The sequence below is a fragment of the Protomyctophum parallelum genome (genome assembly GCF_964188405.1).
Source record: "Protomyctophum parallelum genome assembly, chromosome: 4".
Taxonomy (NCBI): Eukaryota; Metazoa; Chordata; class Actinopteri; order Myctophiformes; family Myctophidae; genus Protomyctophum; species Protomyctophum parallelum.
In genome coordinates, this window is record NC_139700.1 from 32575586 (window position 1) to 32593837 (window position 18252).

Here is an 18252-nt window from a genome sequence, read left to right on the forward strand (position 1 = left end):
ATAGATAGATAGATAGACAGACAGACAGACACACACATGCATGGCACGCACGGAAGAAACGCACACACGCACAGAGGAACAGTGTAAAAATGAGTCGTATCGGATTTTGTCACTCATATATAAAGTTAGCCAAGTTGAGCTGAGGTTCACTGTGATCATATTAAGTCAGTCTGGGGAAAACAATACTCATATTGTCGCCAAATCCAAATCTTAGTACATAGTACTCTAAATTGATTATTTAAGTACACTTAAAGGAGCATTCAGTGTTTTGGGTGATTTGGAAAACCCCCCGGTCTGCCCCGGTAACAAGATGTGCACATGCACGCACTACAGTGGAGGGACACGCAACAGACCAACAGCACGCACACCAAGGCCCGCCCCGGCTCGATAATGATTGGCGGAAGGCCCCTCTCTATCCTGATTGGATGAAGCCTGGGCCACCTAGCCAAAAACGTAACCTACGGTTTTTTGACCCCCAGGGGCTCACTGGGGACAGGGAGGAAGTCCTTATATTGTCAGCACACTCTATAGTAGGGAGGATTATCACAATAAAACACAAAATAAGTGGTATTTGAATTAAGTGAAATCACTGAATATACCTTTAATGCAAACACACGTAGTAGGCCTACCTGTTACAATTAAATTATGTAAAACTTGGGTTGACCAAGTAAAAGTAAATGAAAGCATTTGTACTGCCAAGTTTAGTTGACTTCATAGTTGCCAATATCTTTTAGCAAGTTGAGAACTGGTGCATACAGTCCATGGTGAAATACAGGGGCAAGATGTATTTCTTGGGTTGTTTTGCCTTAAGTCTGATGTCATCTCTATTGTAAGAGGTTGCATGTACTGGTAGTTATGACAATCGTGTGACGTGTGTGCGCCAGTGATAGTGTGCATATGACGCGCACGCACGCAGGCGAACACACACACACACACACACACACACACACACACACACACACCACACACACACACACACACACACACACACACACACACACTGACCCTGATGAACTAGCAGCCCAACACTCTCCACAAATCCGGAATACAGTAGATGGTTTAAGAGCTTACAAAACAGACTGGAGATACAGAGTGCAATTTCAGCTTTTTTCCATAGGCCCCAGCCATCTACAACAGCATTTATCCTATCCAGGCACACTGAAAGTGTTTCAGTGGGGGGGCTGTTATGCACCTTGTGAGGTTTCAGTGTTCACAATGAAACCCATGTGCAGAATAAACTGAAACACTAACAACCAAAACACTGCATGGTGGTGGTTGGCACAACAACAGCACACCGGCAGTAATACAAAGAAAAGAGGAAAAAGGATGTGTGCATACTTTAAGTTTAACCCCTTTAGACCTGAGGCCGATTTGAACGCCTTCCAATCCCTGACCAAACTACCAGGCACCGGTCTATATATGCTGTAAATTAAAGACATGCCTTTGCCTTATCTGGCTACAAACGTTCATTTCTGACATGGTAGGCCTACTGTTAATAATATAATAATAATAATAATAATAAAACTTTATTTGTATAGCACCTTTCATGACATGAAATGCAGCTCAAAGTGCTTTACAGAACAATGGAGAATAAAAGAAAAGCAAGGCAACGACATTAAAAAACAAGCAGTAATGCAGTACAGTGAGGACATGAAAAATAAAAAATACAAGATCAATTAAAGGCAATGTTGTAGAAGTTGCTTTGCACATGCCTTTGAAGCCTTTCAGCTACTGCAGTTTTGTCAACCAGGGATGTCTGTTTTCGGAGTAATGGAAAGTCTAGTATTATTTGGCCAGTAGACTATAGGATTATTTCGCCTTTGTGTAGCTATCCATTCTAGAGTGGAGACAGAAGCACTCTGTGTGCATGCATGCATTTTGTTTTGTTTTGGGCCCCAAGCCTGTTGCCACAGTAAGATTTTGATCTGCCTCCCCGGTCTCAGAAAAACACAAAACGTGAAAAGGGATGAAGATACAATTCATTGTTTTTTTTGTTGCTGCTAATCTTAAAAAACGTCCTTCACCATGGACCGTTTTCCAGTGAAATTCAGATATTCAGTGTCATTGCAAATTCTTAATTTAAAGATTTTGTTTTCTGACAGTCTTCATGATGTCTTGCTTTTATTAAACCCCAGAGATTTAGAGGGAAAGGGGATCTAGTTCAGCCGAGTACTGTGAATGTGGACATGGTAGCTCTGGGGCTGCTGGGTAAACGGATCCTAGGTATTTCAGGACTATTACTCTGCTGTCATTTCACACTGTACGCATGGTGCTGACAGAGAGATTATAGGGCACAGGGCGGCTATGGGCCTTTGTTGAAAACACACACATTTGAGGACACACATACTCAGAACATTTCTATTTTTGACTCAAACCATGAAGTGGAAGATAAAATGTGCATTGGACTGGCAAGATGAGGACATTTTAAGTGCAATTTAGCTTGAGGTCAGCCTCCTGTACAGAGAATTATCTGCGGCTGTCTTCTAGAGTTAAGAGTTAAAATCACTCTAATTGTATATCCCTGTCTTAACCTCACCACCCCTCTTCTCTTCTCTTCTCTTCTCTTCTCTTCTCTTCTCTTCTCTTCTCTTCTCTTCTCTTCTCTTCTCTTCTCTTCTCTTCTCTTCTCTTCTCTTCTCTTCTCTTCTCTTCTCTTCTCTTCTCTTCTCTTCTCTTCTCTTCTCTTCTCTTCTCTTCTCCCCTTCCATCCTCTACCCTCCCCTCCACCCACCCCACCCCCCCACCCCCTATATTTCCGCACTACCCAGGTCCAGGTATCGTTAACGGATGAGAACGATTGTGTCCCAGAATTCCTCCAGTCCATCTACAGCGTGGACGGCGTCCCAGAGACAGTAACCACGGCAACCTCTCTGCTGCAGGGTGAGCCTCCCCCTGACACCTTAAATCACATCCATCAACTTCCTTTAAGCACATAGCACTATTATTGTCTTCTATAGAAATACAACAGCCCCCATTTCCATTTCAATGGAAAGACAGTTGAAAATTGAATTCCTTTTAACAAGCTCTTTGCATGCTGAAAGGCGCCTAGTCAGAGTCCTAATTACAGTATAAAAGAAACTCTGCGGTACAATGTTACCCGGCCTACAGTGATGCGAGGCAGGGTATTCTAATTGCTGCTATCTGTCTGTCTGTGCGTCTGGGAATGGATGGCCGCATTTTCATCAAACTTGGTGAGAGATCAGCAGACTGTTCCGAACAGATGATGACTAATCACTTAAAGCTAAAATCCAGAACTCTTTTAGTGAATACAACTTTAGTGTAAGCACCCTAGTGTCCTTATTCTGGGGTGAGCATTTTGGTGACAAATCACAGACTGACAACCTGTCAACCAGCAACTCGTTGTGAGCATCTATATTGGAGATTCCTCCGCTTTTTATGTTTTTATTTCATTAATTAATGCCCTACTACTACTACTTCTTCATATAAGATGGTCAAGCTAAAGTAGCCGATCTACAAGCTCACAATGGTCACGATACAATGCATTGTGAGCTTGTAGAGCTTAAATAATAATAATAATAACATTTAATTCTGAATTGTTGCCCATACAGCCTTGCCCAAAATAAGGTTGAAATTAATTCATTGTAGGGTTGAAATGGTCAGTGGTCAAGGTCAAGATACTGTATGTCTATGTACAAAATAATTTGAGAATGGATGGATGGATGGAGTTTCATAAAAGTTTGTGTAAACGAGATCATTAAAGGGGGATTTCACTTTCAAAGAAGATTTTCATGTCTACTCTGACTTGTGTGTGTTGTGTGCAGAGTAGACAACCTTTAAGTAAGACCTTCATTTATTCTCATTAGTCATTCATTATCATAATAATTATGAATATTATGAAAAGTAGGTCATTGTTTCTTTCTTAGACTTTAACATTGAAATAACTAAAGGGAAATGAAGGTCTCCTCATTCATAAGGACAATATGAGTCACCAAAAGCAGTGACATCAAATGAATATTAAATTAAACATTGAATCAAGCAACTTCTGCATGGGGTGCACACAAGAGTTGATATAAAGTGATCTAAAGTGAAATTTCGCTTTTAAAAGTTTTTGGTTGATCTCACCAACGGTAAATGTCACAGTTAAGGTCACGCATACATAAACGGTGTTATCTCAGGAAACAGAGGTGTTGAGGCAGGGATTGCATATTGCATATTGAAACCTTGTTTCTCCATATTTAAATGTGAAGTTTCTCTAATTTTTTTAATTACTTACTTTGTCAGCCACATCAGCCAGCATGCTATATTTCGATGAACCCTAACACTCTTGAACAGGTGGTCGCTTTTTTTTCTTCTTTAAGATTAGTTTTTGGCTTTTTGACTTTATGATAGTTATTAGTGACAGACAGGAAAGTGGGAGAGAGAGAAGGGGAGAGACACCCAGCAAAGGTCGTCATGCCATGAATGGGACTCGAACATGCAACGCGCTGTCAGGCCTAAGTCTATATCTGGCATGCCCCTGGAGCACTAGGCCAGCAGTGTGGTCGCTTTGACAAAAATGGTCGAAGAACAGAGAAAACCTACGTGTTTATCGATCGTAGTGGAAATGCAAATTCTGTGACTATTGAAAGGTAAAGAAAATCTCTGTCAGGGGTTGTATTTTTTTTTAATTTACTCCGGCTGTGAATACGTTAACACAAGCTTCTGACTAAATCACAACCACGACAATAATATGTGATGTATGAATATGACCATGCAGAGTTATCGGTATTATACACGACTTGTCCTGTTATTATCATTCATACTTTAGTTGTAAAAGCACTGCAGAGTTTTTTCCATCAGCAAAATGTGCCAGGTAATGAGATCTATATGCCTGCAAAATGTGGTGTCATTTTAATGAAAGGCAAATGCTACACCACATTTGCTATACAAGATGTCAGCAGTTTTTATTCAACCTATATTTTTTTAATAGCCAATGGGTGATATTGACAAAATCAAACATCACAATATCCCTTGACCAAATAAACCCCTGATAATGATATTGTGATAATATCGTAGTGTGATCAAGCACGCTAGCGTGAGGGAAAAAGTGAGGGGACATTGGAGGCTGGGACATTTGCACCTCACTTAAGTAATAAGGAAGTCAGAATAAATTGTGAGAATAATAATTTGATATTATACACAGAGTAGAGCTCTCACGGGTCAAAATGATGGACCCAAACCATGATGGACCCCTGCAAGTTCCGAGATCTAACTGGAGCCAACATTTAAAAAGAAAAGAAAAAAGATAGACGCACCCGGCCGGCACCCATTATTTTATGGAGCCGACAAACCTAAAATGATGTTCTGACTAACATAGCCTGCGAGATGTCAGCTATATACACTCCATACTGTAGCAGCCTATAATAAGACAATGTCAATGACATGCACCTCGATGAATAAGAAATCCATGATCACACTATAACTGACGGGGAACAAATTTGTTCCCCCATAATTGCGCTACAGTAATCTGATCCCTGGTCAGTCAGTCATAGCAGCACTTGATTCTTGCAGCCCGAGCCTTGCGGCGGGCATCTGCTTCTTTCACACCCACAGTTATCATACCAACGATTTTTTTTGTGTATTAGCTTGCCTTGCCTTGTCTAGCACCTAGTTGATCGATGTTGAGTGTGAGAGAGCAACTGCATGTAGCAAGAAAACAGAACGATCATTGCTGCTGCGAGAGGCAAGCATGCAGCCAATACACAACGAAAATTGCACTAGTCCAACGCCGGTCGGGAGAAATAAATAAATAAATAAATAGAGTAATAGTGTCCTCCCAGTAGTGTGTGGACATTCAGACTATTGGGATGATATGGAAATTCTTGGCCGATACCGATAGCGGATGTTTGTATATGTATACATAATAATAATAATAATAATAATATATACGATTTATATAGCGCTTTTCTAGGTACCCAAAGTCGCTTTACAGAAAGAAGTACAGACATATTTATTAGAAAACAAATTAAAAGGTTTAAAAGGTTAAAACCTAGAAATAAAAATCAAAAGAGGGGCAAACAAGAAGGGTGTGTGTGTGTGTGTGTGTGGGTTATGTAGGGAAAGCCAGTTTGAAAAGGTGGGTTTTGAGTGTGCTTTTGAACATTTCGAAGGTGGGGGCAGCTCTGATGTGGGTTGGGAGTGAGTTCCAAAGAGAAGGGGCAGCCACTGCGAAGACCCTGTCTCCCCATGTCCGTTTGTTGGATCTGTGGGGTTCCAGTTGGTTGGCAGTGCTTGACCTGAGGGAGCGGGAGGGGACATGGCGGTTGATGAGTTCAGAGAGTTAGAGGGGGGCCTGGTTGTTGAGGGTTTTGTAGGTGATGGTGAGTATTTTGAATTCAATTCTGAACTTGACTGGGAGCCAGTGGAGTTCTCGGAGGATGGGTGTGATGTGGTCCCTGGATCTGGTTCTGGTGAGTAGGCGGGCGGCGGAATCTTGAACATATTGTAGTTTTTTGAGGACCTTGGTGGTGACGCCATACAGGAGGCTATTGCAGTAGTCGAGTCTGGATGTGATGAAGGCATGAATGAGTGTTTCAGCGGCCGTGTGGGATAGCATGGGACGAAGGCGGGCAATGTTACGGAGGTGGAAAAAGGCGGTTTTGGTGATCTGGTTGACATGGGGCTGGAAGGAGAGGGTGGGGTCAAGGATGACACCAAGGTTGCGGACTTGGGTGGAGGGGGTGACAGTGGAGCCATCAATGGTGAGGGAGAAGTCATGGGAGGAGCGGGTGAGTGAGTCAGGGACAATGATGAGGATTTCAGATTTATTGCAATTGAGTTTTAGGAAGTTTGTTTGCATCCATGTATTGATGTCAGTCAGGCAGGAGGTGAGAGTGGAGTTGGTGATGACGGTGATGGTTTTGGCGGGGAGATACAGTCGAGTGTCATCGGCATAACAGTGGAAGCGGAGACCATGAGTGTGGAGTATCTGGCCAAGGGGGAGCATGTAGAGGAGGAAGAGAAGGGGACCAAGTACTGAACCTTGGGGGACGCCGTGGGTGACAGGTGACGTGAGTGATTGGCAGTTATTGATGGAAATAAAATGCTGTCTGTCAGTGAGATATGATTGGAACCAGGAGAGGGCAGTGCCAGTGATTCCAAGGGTGGATTTGAGGCGTGAGATGAGTATGAGTACATAAAGTACATGTTTATTTAGTTTTTGTTGTTTGGGCCAGGGAAATAAATACATCTTCAATACATGAAATAAATGTTCAGAATCTATAGCTTGGTAGGCTGCAGATAACCAATAACACCAACATAGCCAACGCAAAGTTTTATTTGCCGATACTGATATTGACCAATAATGCCCAATTGCGATATGTGTTCGATACATCTGTGCATCCCTAATTCTGACCCTTCTGACCCCCCCCCCCCCTCCCCCTCCGGTGCCTATGAATGTGATAATAATATACACACAAATTTTCTTTTGCATTTGCTTCCCTGATCCAAAGAACAAGAGGAGATAAGGCTTGCATAGTCTCATTTCAAATCTCTCTCTCTCCTCTAACCGTTTTAACTTTAATCTATTCTTAATCTCATTTAATCTGTTTTGTTGTGTTTCATTGCCTCATTTCATTTGTATTGATTCTTATGTGAAGCACTTTGTAACTATTTTGAAAGGCGCTATACAAATACAGCCCATTATTATTATTATATTATTATATTATATATCTGTATTATATATTATAGATATATTATATATCTGTTCTAACAGATAAAAGGAGTTTCAGTAGGTAGCCTCAAAGACTAAAAAAATAATGTTACACAGTCACAGTATCACTTTAAGCTTCAGTAACTTGACATTTCATCAGTCAATCGTAATCAAGTGCAATTGGAAGCCAAGCGGAGTAGAATGCGGTTCTTTGCTGCGTATTAGGATTCGAATGATGCTTCACACCTGCCAAAGGAAGCGCACTTTCTGACAATGTGCAGCAGGATTCGTTTTAATCGCAGTAAAGCTTTCTGGTGTGAATGTCACCTAATTGCCATACCACATTGCCATGTTAAAAGTCAAGATTCGTATTTCAGGTTCTTATAGACTGTTTCCATGATATGCTTGCTCACTCTAAAGGAGTTGAGCTTGTGTCGTAGGTAGGTGGAGGCGTTGGTTACAAGTTTTAAAAAATCTGGCCAGTATTTTCACTGAAATTGAGTTTGCTGTCAATATATGTGCCTAAGTATTTAAAATTGTCCACTACCTGCACTATTTGTCCACTAATTGTGATGGACTGCACAGGTTCCTTTTCATGAATGACAAGTTATTTTGTTTTTGTCACATTGATCCCTAAGGAGCTTTTATCACACCAGTTCTGAAGAGATGACACATGTACTCTGTATGCTTCCTCCCCGCTGTGTCCCCCTTCTTCAGTAAGGCAACCAGGGCCATACCATCCGCATATTTGAACAAATGAAACATATCCTGGTCTAACTGGAATTCATTTGTATATAAGGAGAAAAGTACGGGGGATAAGATAGTCCCCTGCGGAGCACCGGTGTTAAGCACAGTGATGTCGGACAGAGTATCATTAACACGGACATGTCAGAGAGGAAGTCTCTGACAAGATGGATAATACCTCCAATTACCCCTGTCAATGAGTCTCTGGGTGTGTATCTGCATGCTGTTGAAAGCAGAGGTAAAATCAATAAAAAGCACCCTGGCAAAGTGGGAGGTGACTTGGAGATGCTTTGACAGGGTGTTAAATCCTCTATGACCTTTATAAGCACATTGGAGATGATCTAAACTGTTAGAAACCATGGCTGTGATTTGTCAGCTTATAACTCTTTCAAAACATTTTCCCAAAATGGAAGTAAGAGCAATGGGCCTGAAGTCGTTTAGTTCAGTGGCTTCAGGCTTCTTGGGGATAGACACAATACAAGACATTTTCCATAAGTTGGGCATTGTTAGAGAGTCAAGCAAATACTGGAACAGCATCAACACAATACCTTTTAGTTCATGAACATTTTCTTTCAACATTCTACCTCTAAGGCCATCTGGCCCAGGGGCCGAGTTGGGCTTAATACAGGAAAGGCTAGCTACAATTTCATTTTCACTGAGTGTGATAGGGTCATACTCCGGAATGGACATACACACACTATCACGCTCAGCACTGAAGTAATTCTTATCAAAACGTCTGAAAAATATATTTAGATCATTAGCATCAATTCTTTTTTCAAAAGGTTCTCAGCACAGAATGTGCAGCAGCTCATTACAGTAGTTGCGTTGTGTACCTTTTGTAGCGTTACCTTGTCAAGGCCGACACTATACTTATCCAGGGTGCCGTATGGCTTCTGCTAATTGCAGCTGCAGTAACAATGCATATTATCCAATTAATATGCACAAACATTATAATGTTTTATACAGACTGTTACATAATCAGGTGATTATGGTAATTCAGTTATTTATCAGTCGCATGCTGTTGTACTGTATAGAGGAAGGTATAGTCAACTTTTGTTTGTTTCTCTGGGTTGCCCCATACAGCCATTTCTGGTCATTATATAATTTAAGTAACCTTACCTTTAAGTTCTGTAACATACGGCTCGAGCAGAGTGCTCAGCCCCGTTTATTGATTTGGTTGGAAACCCACTAAACTATCACACTAGTAGTACGTCATGGTTGTCTAGAAGAATATAGACTATATATTTATATACTCCCATATTTATATATTTATACCCTTGTAATTAATTGCATTGTATTCTTCTATTGAAAATATAACCTTGTTAAAGTGTGGTGAATAAACTGCAGTTCACGTTCCAACCTTGTTGCATCTTTTAATAACCCCTAGACATTAGGGAATGTAATGCAGACAAGTAATAATAATGAATTGCATTTTTATAGCGCTTTTCCAAGTGCTCAAAGTGCTTTACAATGGTTCATTCATTGGTTCATTCATTCATACATTGGGAGGTGAATGCACAAACATTAACGTGTTATACGTGTGTCATATACATACGGTACATACAGTACATTACATGCATCAACTATTGCAGCTCATCAGATCATTTTGACTAATCGTTAATAGTTTAAATTAGTTTAGCCTCTCTTGGAAATGTGTGTGGAATTATCCCTTGAGATTTATACCAACTCATTTTCAACGACAGTAATACGATAGTTATAATGCCTGAAGAAGGTCAGTAGACCAAAAGCTTGCAAATAAATACTTTGATTGTACGCAGATCTGAGTGTGCGGAGCTTCCCTTTATTTTTCTCAATGACAGTAATACAAAATAAATAAAAATAAATGTATAATTGTTCATGTGTGTGTGTGCACACACGCGATTAGACAAAACCTATGAACTTTATTTATGCTCATTTTCAGCTACTCCCTGCACATGGAAGCACACACACACACACACACACACACACACACACACACACACACACACACACACACACACACACACACACACACACACACACACACACACACACACACACACACACACACACACACACACACAATTTTACAATTTACAATTTAGGCATTTAGCAGACGCTCTTAATCCAGAGCGACTTACATTAAGCAAGAACAAAAAAGCATGGGAATACATCACATAAAAACATTTATCAAGAAACATGCGTAAGCTAAGAAAGTAACAGTGGAATATCTATATAATGAAGCTATACATATAAACTATACATCTATACTACTATGCTATACATATGTACTATGACGTGCTATGACTACATACAATGCAATTATAGTGCTGTCTACATAACATGCTATAAGTCTGTATCAAATGCTATCTAAGTCTACAGAAATGCTATCTAAGGGGGTGGGGTAAGTGCTATGGGCCATGATGGAGTCTGAAAAGGTGGGTTTTCAGACTACGGCGGAAGATTGGGAGTGATGCTGCAGTTCTGACTGCAATGGGAAGTGCATTCCACAGTTTTGGAGCCAGTAGGGAGAAGAGTTTGGGACGTGTGGAGCGTTGTCCCGGCGTTTTTAGTGAGGGTACTTCCAGCTTCCCTGCGTTGGCTGATCTGAGTGCGCGGGAGGGTTTGTAGGGTTCGATCATACTTGCAAGATATGGGGGAGCCATACCTTTGGTTGCTTTGAATGCCAGCATCAGAGTTTTGTATTCTGTGCGGGCAGCGATCGGGAGCCAGTGGAGGGAGCGGAGCAGGGGGGAGACATGTGAGAATTTTGGCTGGTTGAAGACCAAGCGAGCTGCGGCATTTTGGATCAGCTGGAGAGGCTTAAGTGCACATGCTGGTAGGCCAGTAAGGAGGGAGTTACAATAGTCGAGTTTTGACAAGACTGTTGTCTGGATTAGGAGCTGGGCTGATTCCTGGGTGAGGTACGGTCTAATTCGTCGTATGTTATAGAGTGTGAACCTACAGGATCGAGTGACAGCTGTGATGTGAGTTTTGAACGAGAGCTGACTGTCCAGGACAACACCAAGATTCCTGGCTGTTGGGACAGACGTTACCAGGGCGTTGTCTACGGAAATAGTTAGCTCCCGCATAGGGCAGGACTTAGCTGGGAAGAAGAGAAGCTCAGTCTTGTCTGGGTTCAGTTTGAGGTGGTTGGAGGACATCCACTGTGAGATGTCAGCCAGGCATGCAGTGATGCGCTCTTCCACCTGAGTGGCAGAGGGGGGGAAGGATAGAAACAGTTATGTGTCATCGGCGTAGCAGTGATAGGATATATTGTGAGCAGAGATGATAGAGCCAAGGGATTTAGTGTACAGTGAGAAAAGGAGGGGACGAAGTACAGATCCCTGTGGGACCCCAGTTTGGAGTGTTCGGGGGGATGATAACAGACCTTTCCAGGAAACCTGGTAGGTCCGGTCGGTGAGGTAGGAGGAGAACCACTTTAGTGCCGTTCCACCGATGCCTAGATCCGCTAGGGTGTCTAGGAGCAGCTGGTGGTTCACTGTGTCAAATGCTGCCGATAGGTCTAGGAGGATCAGTACTGCAGAGTGGGAAGCAGCTTGGGCAGCATGTAGTGCTTCTGTGACTGCCAGCAGGGCAGTTTCTGTGGAGTGGGCCTTCTTAAATCCGGACTTGTTGGGATCCAGCAGGTTGTTCTGTGAGAGATGGAGAGAGAGCTGGTTGGAGACAACACGTTCAATGGTTTTAGAAATAAATGAAAGGAGTGATACCGGTCTGTAGATCTTGACATCTGAGGGGTCAAGGGTTGGTTTCTTGAGGAGCGGTGTTACTCTGGCTGACTAGAGGGCAGATGGGACGCAGCCTGAGGTTACTGAGGTGTTGATGATGGAGGTGATGAAGGGGAGCAGATCAGGTGCGATGGTCTGGAAGATTGGAGATGGGACAGGGTCAAGAGGACAGGTGGTAGGTCTAGAGGATGTCACTAGTTGTAGAACCTCGTCTGGGGAAAGAGGAGAGAAGGAGGACATGCATGGTATGTTGGGGTTAGTGTTGGTTGAGTCAGATGCCACTTTATGTGGGAGGGGAGGAAAGGAGCTGCTGATATCATCAACCTTCTTCTCGAAGTAGTTGACAAAAACATCAGCAGTGAGGGATGAAGGTTGAGTGGGGGGAGCCTTTAAGGAGGGAGGAGAAAGTGGAGAAGAGCTTCCTTGGGTTAGAAGTACAGGATTGGATTTTGGTGTGGTAGAAGGAGGTTTTAGCAGTGGTTAGTGAGTGGGCGAAGGCGGAGAGGAGTGAGTGAAAGTGGGAAAGGTCATCTGGTAGCTTTGTCTTGTGCCACTTTCTTTCGGCTGCCCTTAGAGGTGTTCGTTCAGATCTGAGAGTTTTAGATAGCCAGGGAGCCAGTGGACATGAGCGAGCTGGCCCGGATGAGAGCGGGCAGTGTTGGTCGAATGCAGATGAGAATGAGGAGAGGAAGGATGAGGTTGCAGTGTCAGGTGAGAGGGAGAGGAAGGACTCCAGATAGCATAGATATTGAGATAGCATGAAATTCACATGTGGACAGAGAAAGGTGAGAGAGATTTAAGACACGGAAATTCCATTTGGGGGATGTTAGTAGCCCTGTACCACCCCCTGTACCTGTTTGGCGAGGGGTGTGGGTGAACTTGTGTGAAACAGAGAGAGCGGCGGGAGTTGCAGAGTTATCTGGGGTGATCCAGGTTTCAGTCAGAGCAAGGAAATGCAGAGACTTGAGGGAGGCGTGGCCTGAAATGAATTCAGACATATTATTTTTGGTACTGTAGCTGCGTGGCAGTTCCATAGGCCTCCCTCCACCACAATGTGGTGACTGGGTGAACAAGCTGGATAGATGAGATTTGAGGGATCTCTGTGACTGGAGAGGTAGGGCTGTATTTTGCGTGTCTTAAGTACCAGCTCTTATTCCCTAACTTGAGTAAACTAAAGACCTGGAGGCGTGATCAATGCCATTTGGCTATTCTGAGTGGTCAAAGAGCATTGATCACGCCTCCAGGTCTTTAGTTTACTCAAGTTAGGGAATAAGACCTGGTACTTAAGACACGCAAAATACAGCCCGTAGTGTCTAGGGCGACATGAGGAGGACAGTGTAGGGACGGTGGGAAAGCACATTCTAAACAGGTATAAGGGATAATAATAATAAAGTAATAATAATAATAAAGTACAACTAATAATTATAACATAATAATAGTAATAATAGGAAGTAGGAAGTAAGTTGATACAGAACCCCTAGGACGGCCTCCTTCGATGTGTCTGGATGTGTCTGGGTGTCCGGGTCTTTTAAATTGGACACTAGGCTATATTAGTCAGCCTGTGTGATTTTGGATTGGAAATTGGAACGATACAGAGAAGAAATTGGAACGATACAGAGAAGAAATTGAAACGATACAGAGAAGAAATTGGAACGATACAGAGAAGAAATTGGAACGATACACAAAAATAAAGAAAGCAAAAGTATAGAAAAGTTCAGAGTATTGTGTTCACTTACTGTGTACCAGAGTGCAGGTTAACAAGCAGCAAATGCAGTCAGACCGTTATTCAGATTGTGTGTGAAAGTGTGCCCTATATATAGGGCTGGAAAGACCTTTTCTAGAAATGTAGGTGGGGCTAATAGTTCAAATGAGCTTGTTGATGTCTCAGCTGATAGCAATTAGTCCTAATGTCTTTGTTCAGTTTCAGACAATCTGATTAATGGGCCAACTAAAACACAGAGAGAAGACAAAACAGATAAAAAAACAAAAAAAATAAAATAAAAAAAAAGCAAAAGTATAGAAAAGTTCAGAGTATTGTGTTCACTTACTGTGTACCAGAGTGCAGGTTAACAAGCAGCAAATGCAGTGCACAGTTGCACACACACACACACACACACACACACACATTCAAACCTGGGAGCTGACCAGTATACAGTCTTACTGTTGGCCACTAAGCAGCTCCACTGGAGCTGTTTGGGGTTCAGTGCCTTTCTCTCGGGCACTTCAGCAGTGTTGAGTGATGACCATTCACTGTGTTCCCACCCAGATTTTCCTGCTCGTCCAGGGAATCGAACCAGAAACCTTCCGGCAACAAGGGCACTCCTCTAACTTTTAGGCCATCGCTGCCCTGCATGTGACATTGTAGATCTGTTATCATTTCATGTGGGTTCACTTAAAAAACAACCATGTGACAAATACAAAAACAAGCAACAACATCAAACAATAAGACATCAGAAAAATCAAGCTGAGTCTTGATAATTAGAAGATAAATAAATTATTTTAAATGCTGAAGATAATTGAAATGTCTACATTTAAAATAATGTAGCCAATTTTCCTATCTTCTTATGATGGGAGAGGGCAAATTAATGTGTTAATACATCCTACATTGATGAGTTGTGAACAACCCAGAACAAACCTGCACCTCTATCATAAACTACAGAATATTGAAATGAAAATTAGTTTTGGATGCAGCCTGATATACAACATCAGCATAATTGCATATTGGCAAATTGACATAACACATTGTTTTATGCTGTGAAGTTTTATCTTATGAAGAAGTGAAGCAAAATGAAGCATTATGTCACAGAACAGCACATAATTGTTCCTGTTCATTTCCATATTGTCTCTGTCGAGTGTCCAGAACCGTTCCTTTTTATTGTTGTAACGAAACAAAGTAATGGAGTAATAGCCAAAAATCCACCCACTAACAGTATTTTATTTTTGTTTTTAATTACCTTTTTAGTAGTCACATAATATATATCTCCACTATGATTGATCCCCCGACCGTTGAACGGATGGGATAAACACACACACAAACAAAATGTTTGAGAAACATTGATCTAAAATTTAGACATAGGAGTATGATTCTGTTTAGACGCTAAACGGTGTCATTATTCATTATGTTTGGTTGTGCGGCTCAGCTGTGTTGTTGTCATCAGAAATAGATGTTAGGCCTACTTAACATGATGCTTCAGAGGAACCGATGTGCCACGTCTCTAAACAACATTTATTTGTTTCCTTTCCCCACGTCTCTAAACAACATTTATATATATTTCTTATCCCACGATTTTGTAACCCATTTTTAACCCCTGTGTCAATCATCTAATGTGATCCTGGGCTCTACACACCCTCCACCAACCTAGTCCCCATATATGGGGGACAAGGGGAGAGCAACGGACTTGAACTCATGCTTCCTTCATGCCTGAGTGTCCAAGTTGCTCCTTTACACCTGACAGGGGGGAGTTTCCCTGGTTTGACGTAGCGCGTGGAAGGAACACGTTATTCCAACCAGTTCCTTTCCCCTCCATCAGGCGCCCCGGCTGGCCAGGGGGAGGCAGTTTAGTGACCAGGATTACTGCATGTTTTTTGTGAGGGTACTTACCCTAGGGGACACGGGGAGAACATGCAAACTCCACACAGAAAGGCCCTTTCGCCAACCAACAACATTTTTTTGTTTCCTTTCCCCTCACATCATTCCCTCCATGTATCCTCAGTGGGCGGGACTAAGAATGCAAGGAAAGGAAGCAAGTGAGGGAAGCGAGATTTTCATTTAGAGAGTCAGAGACCGTCAGACAGTCAGGTCCCCTCGACTGGGACCGCCGCCGAGGAGACAGAACATTGTGAAAAACATCACCAAAAGAACGATGAGTAATTATGGCAAAACGGACCGGGAAGAAGTGCTGATTTAATGCTTGAGCGACTAAAAGTGGATCATGTTAACTCTTATCTGATTAGATAAAGTTTTATGAGATACATTCATTTCAGTTTTGACTTTATTCCAAGATTGTTTAGAATTTTTAAAGTCATGATCAAGAGATTATTTTTAATGGTCACATGGATTTGGCAGGGTTTTGCTCATTATTTTTCAACTGTCGGTACATTTTCCAGTCAGCACTGCAGGATCCTTGAACTTGAATATGGGCCTATCCCTGTGCCTGAAAATACTCAAGTTATCCAGGGAAGATGACTTCCTTTGATTTTGGTACTGTTGAAGGAAACATGTTTACCTATGACTTCGCTGAATTCAGAATATAAAGAGTCCCAAGCATCATGAAGATTTGTTATTAGTCATGTCATGAATACATTTCAATTATCTCACTCACTCACTCACTCACTCACTCACTCACTATATATAAAAATATAAATCAACAAACATTCAAAATAGGGAAATATCTGATCTACAAGCTTACAAGGCATGAAACTGTGAGCTTGTAGACTATCTTTTCTATTCATCGTACAAGTACTATATATGGGGCTTAAGATGTTAACACAGAGTACACCAAAACCGGCGAACACGGAGGGTTAAATTAGTACCCTAGCCTGCCAAACGCGGCTTCTCCATGTTCCAGGGTTTACATTCTTTAATCCATGTTTTGATCCGATTGTATCGTTAGCCACCGTTCGTTAGCACATCAACATCAAGTAGGACAGTGGCTGCGGCCATTTTGAAGATGTGCTCGCAATCCTCGCATCCACTTCCATTCAAAGCCCTGTATCTCAGAAACGACATTGAGGGGCCGTTTCTGGCCCAGACAAGCGTTTTCAACGGCCAGTAGCACTGTGATACTCCCGGTCGGGTTTTTCCACCACCTGACCGAGAGAACAACAACCGGTCAAGACACCACACAGCAGTTTGCCACTGTAACATGCCATTACGGATATTTGGCTCTTCAAAGTAAGTGTTACGTGCGTTAAAACCTTGGCAATATGCTATTAATTAATGGCGGCGGGTCAAGTGTTTTAATATTATCCAATATAGTAGACAGTAATCAAAGGCGAAATTTACATAGGGTTGTTGGGGCCCCCCAACATTTGTCATTTACATTTTCCAATAGTAAATATTACGTGCCCTGCCCAGTGCCCTCAGAGGCGGTTATTTGCACTACGTACATTGCAGCCCGTTCCGTAATCTGCAGCAGTTGATTTTTTCCCCAAATAGTAAAAGTAGGCAGTCACTGACGGGAGGAGAAAGCGACCCCCGGCAGTCGGGAGCTCCCTCAAACACGTCAATGTGCGTTATGTTGCGTAAAACAACATCACACCACCAGCCTGGACTTAAGGAATATAATATAAACAAAAGACTTTGGGGCAAAACTTCATATTTACCCTGCTCTGTAACCAACAAAAGTGCATGTGTTCTTACATCCACCATTTCAGCACTCGGTGAGTAATTGCTGATATGAAAAATGTCCTTCACATTCTGATCTGCAGCACACATGATGCCGTTGTAGATAAATATTTAGTCAAAGTATACAGAACCGTGCCAAAAAGGTTTTTGTGCATTTGCGAGTGCGGGCCCCGCACGCGCTAGGGCTTTCACTTCTACTTGACTAGTTGCATAGTTTACTAGTCGACTAGTTGTTTAAAACTGTGTACATTGGTGACTATAATCTAGCACCCACACATGTGTGCATGTATGGGCCCCTTTCATCAAAAAACCCACGGCTAATGAAGCGTATTTTCGCCACTGATGGTAATAATCACTGAGGCAGTCATAACAATATATTTGTGTAAAATCAGTATCCAGTCAAGCAGTGATGTGTAACACGATTGGGCTCACTAATGAACTCACTAATTAACTGACATATGCATGTTCATATTTTCAGCTGGTGCATAGTTATGTGCTTATTTATGTAGGTGTAGGCTACTTATTAACATGCAGTGTTACCTAAAATTACACTCATGTATTATGGGGGCAGTGGTTAGATGAGTGTGTTTGTGACCAAAAGGTTCCCAGTTCGATTCCCCAGACTGGCAGGAAAAATCTGGGCGGTGAAGTGAATGTTCACCACTTACCCCTCTCCCAACATCGCTGAAGTGCCTTTGAGCAAGGCACTGAACCCTCCTACTATACTCAGTGGCCAACAATATAAGAGGTTGTATAATAAGTGGTTGTATACTGGGCACTAG

At 42.2% G+C, this 18252-nt stretch overlaps 1 protein-coding gene across 1 annotated transcript in view; it reads left to right on the top strand.

Annotated features, from left to right (window-relative positions):
• The window catches only part of LOC310857788 (neural-cadherin-like), a gene marked incomplete at its 5' end in the record, with an annotated part of 256098 nt that overhangs the window by 69151 nt on the left and 168695 nt on the right, over positions 1-18252 (top strand). The window contains one exon of the mRNA XM_083763673.1: positions 2769-2880. Coding sequence (XP_083619799.1) covers positions 2769-2880 — 112 coding nt within the window. The remainder of the gene's footprint in view (positions 1-2768; positions 2881-18252) is intronic.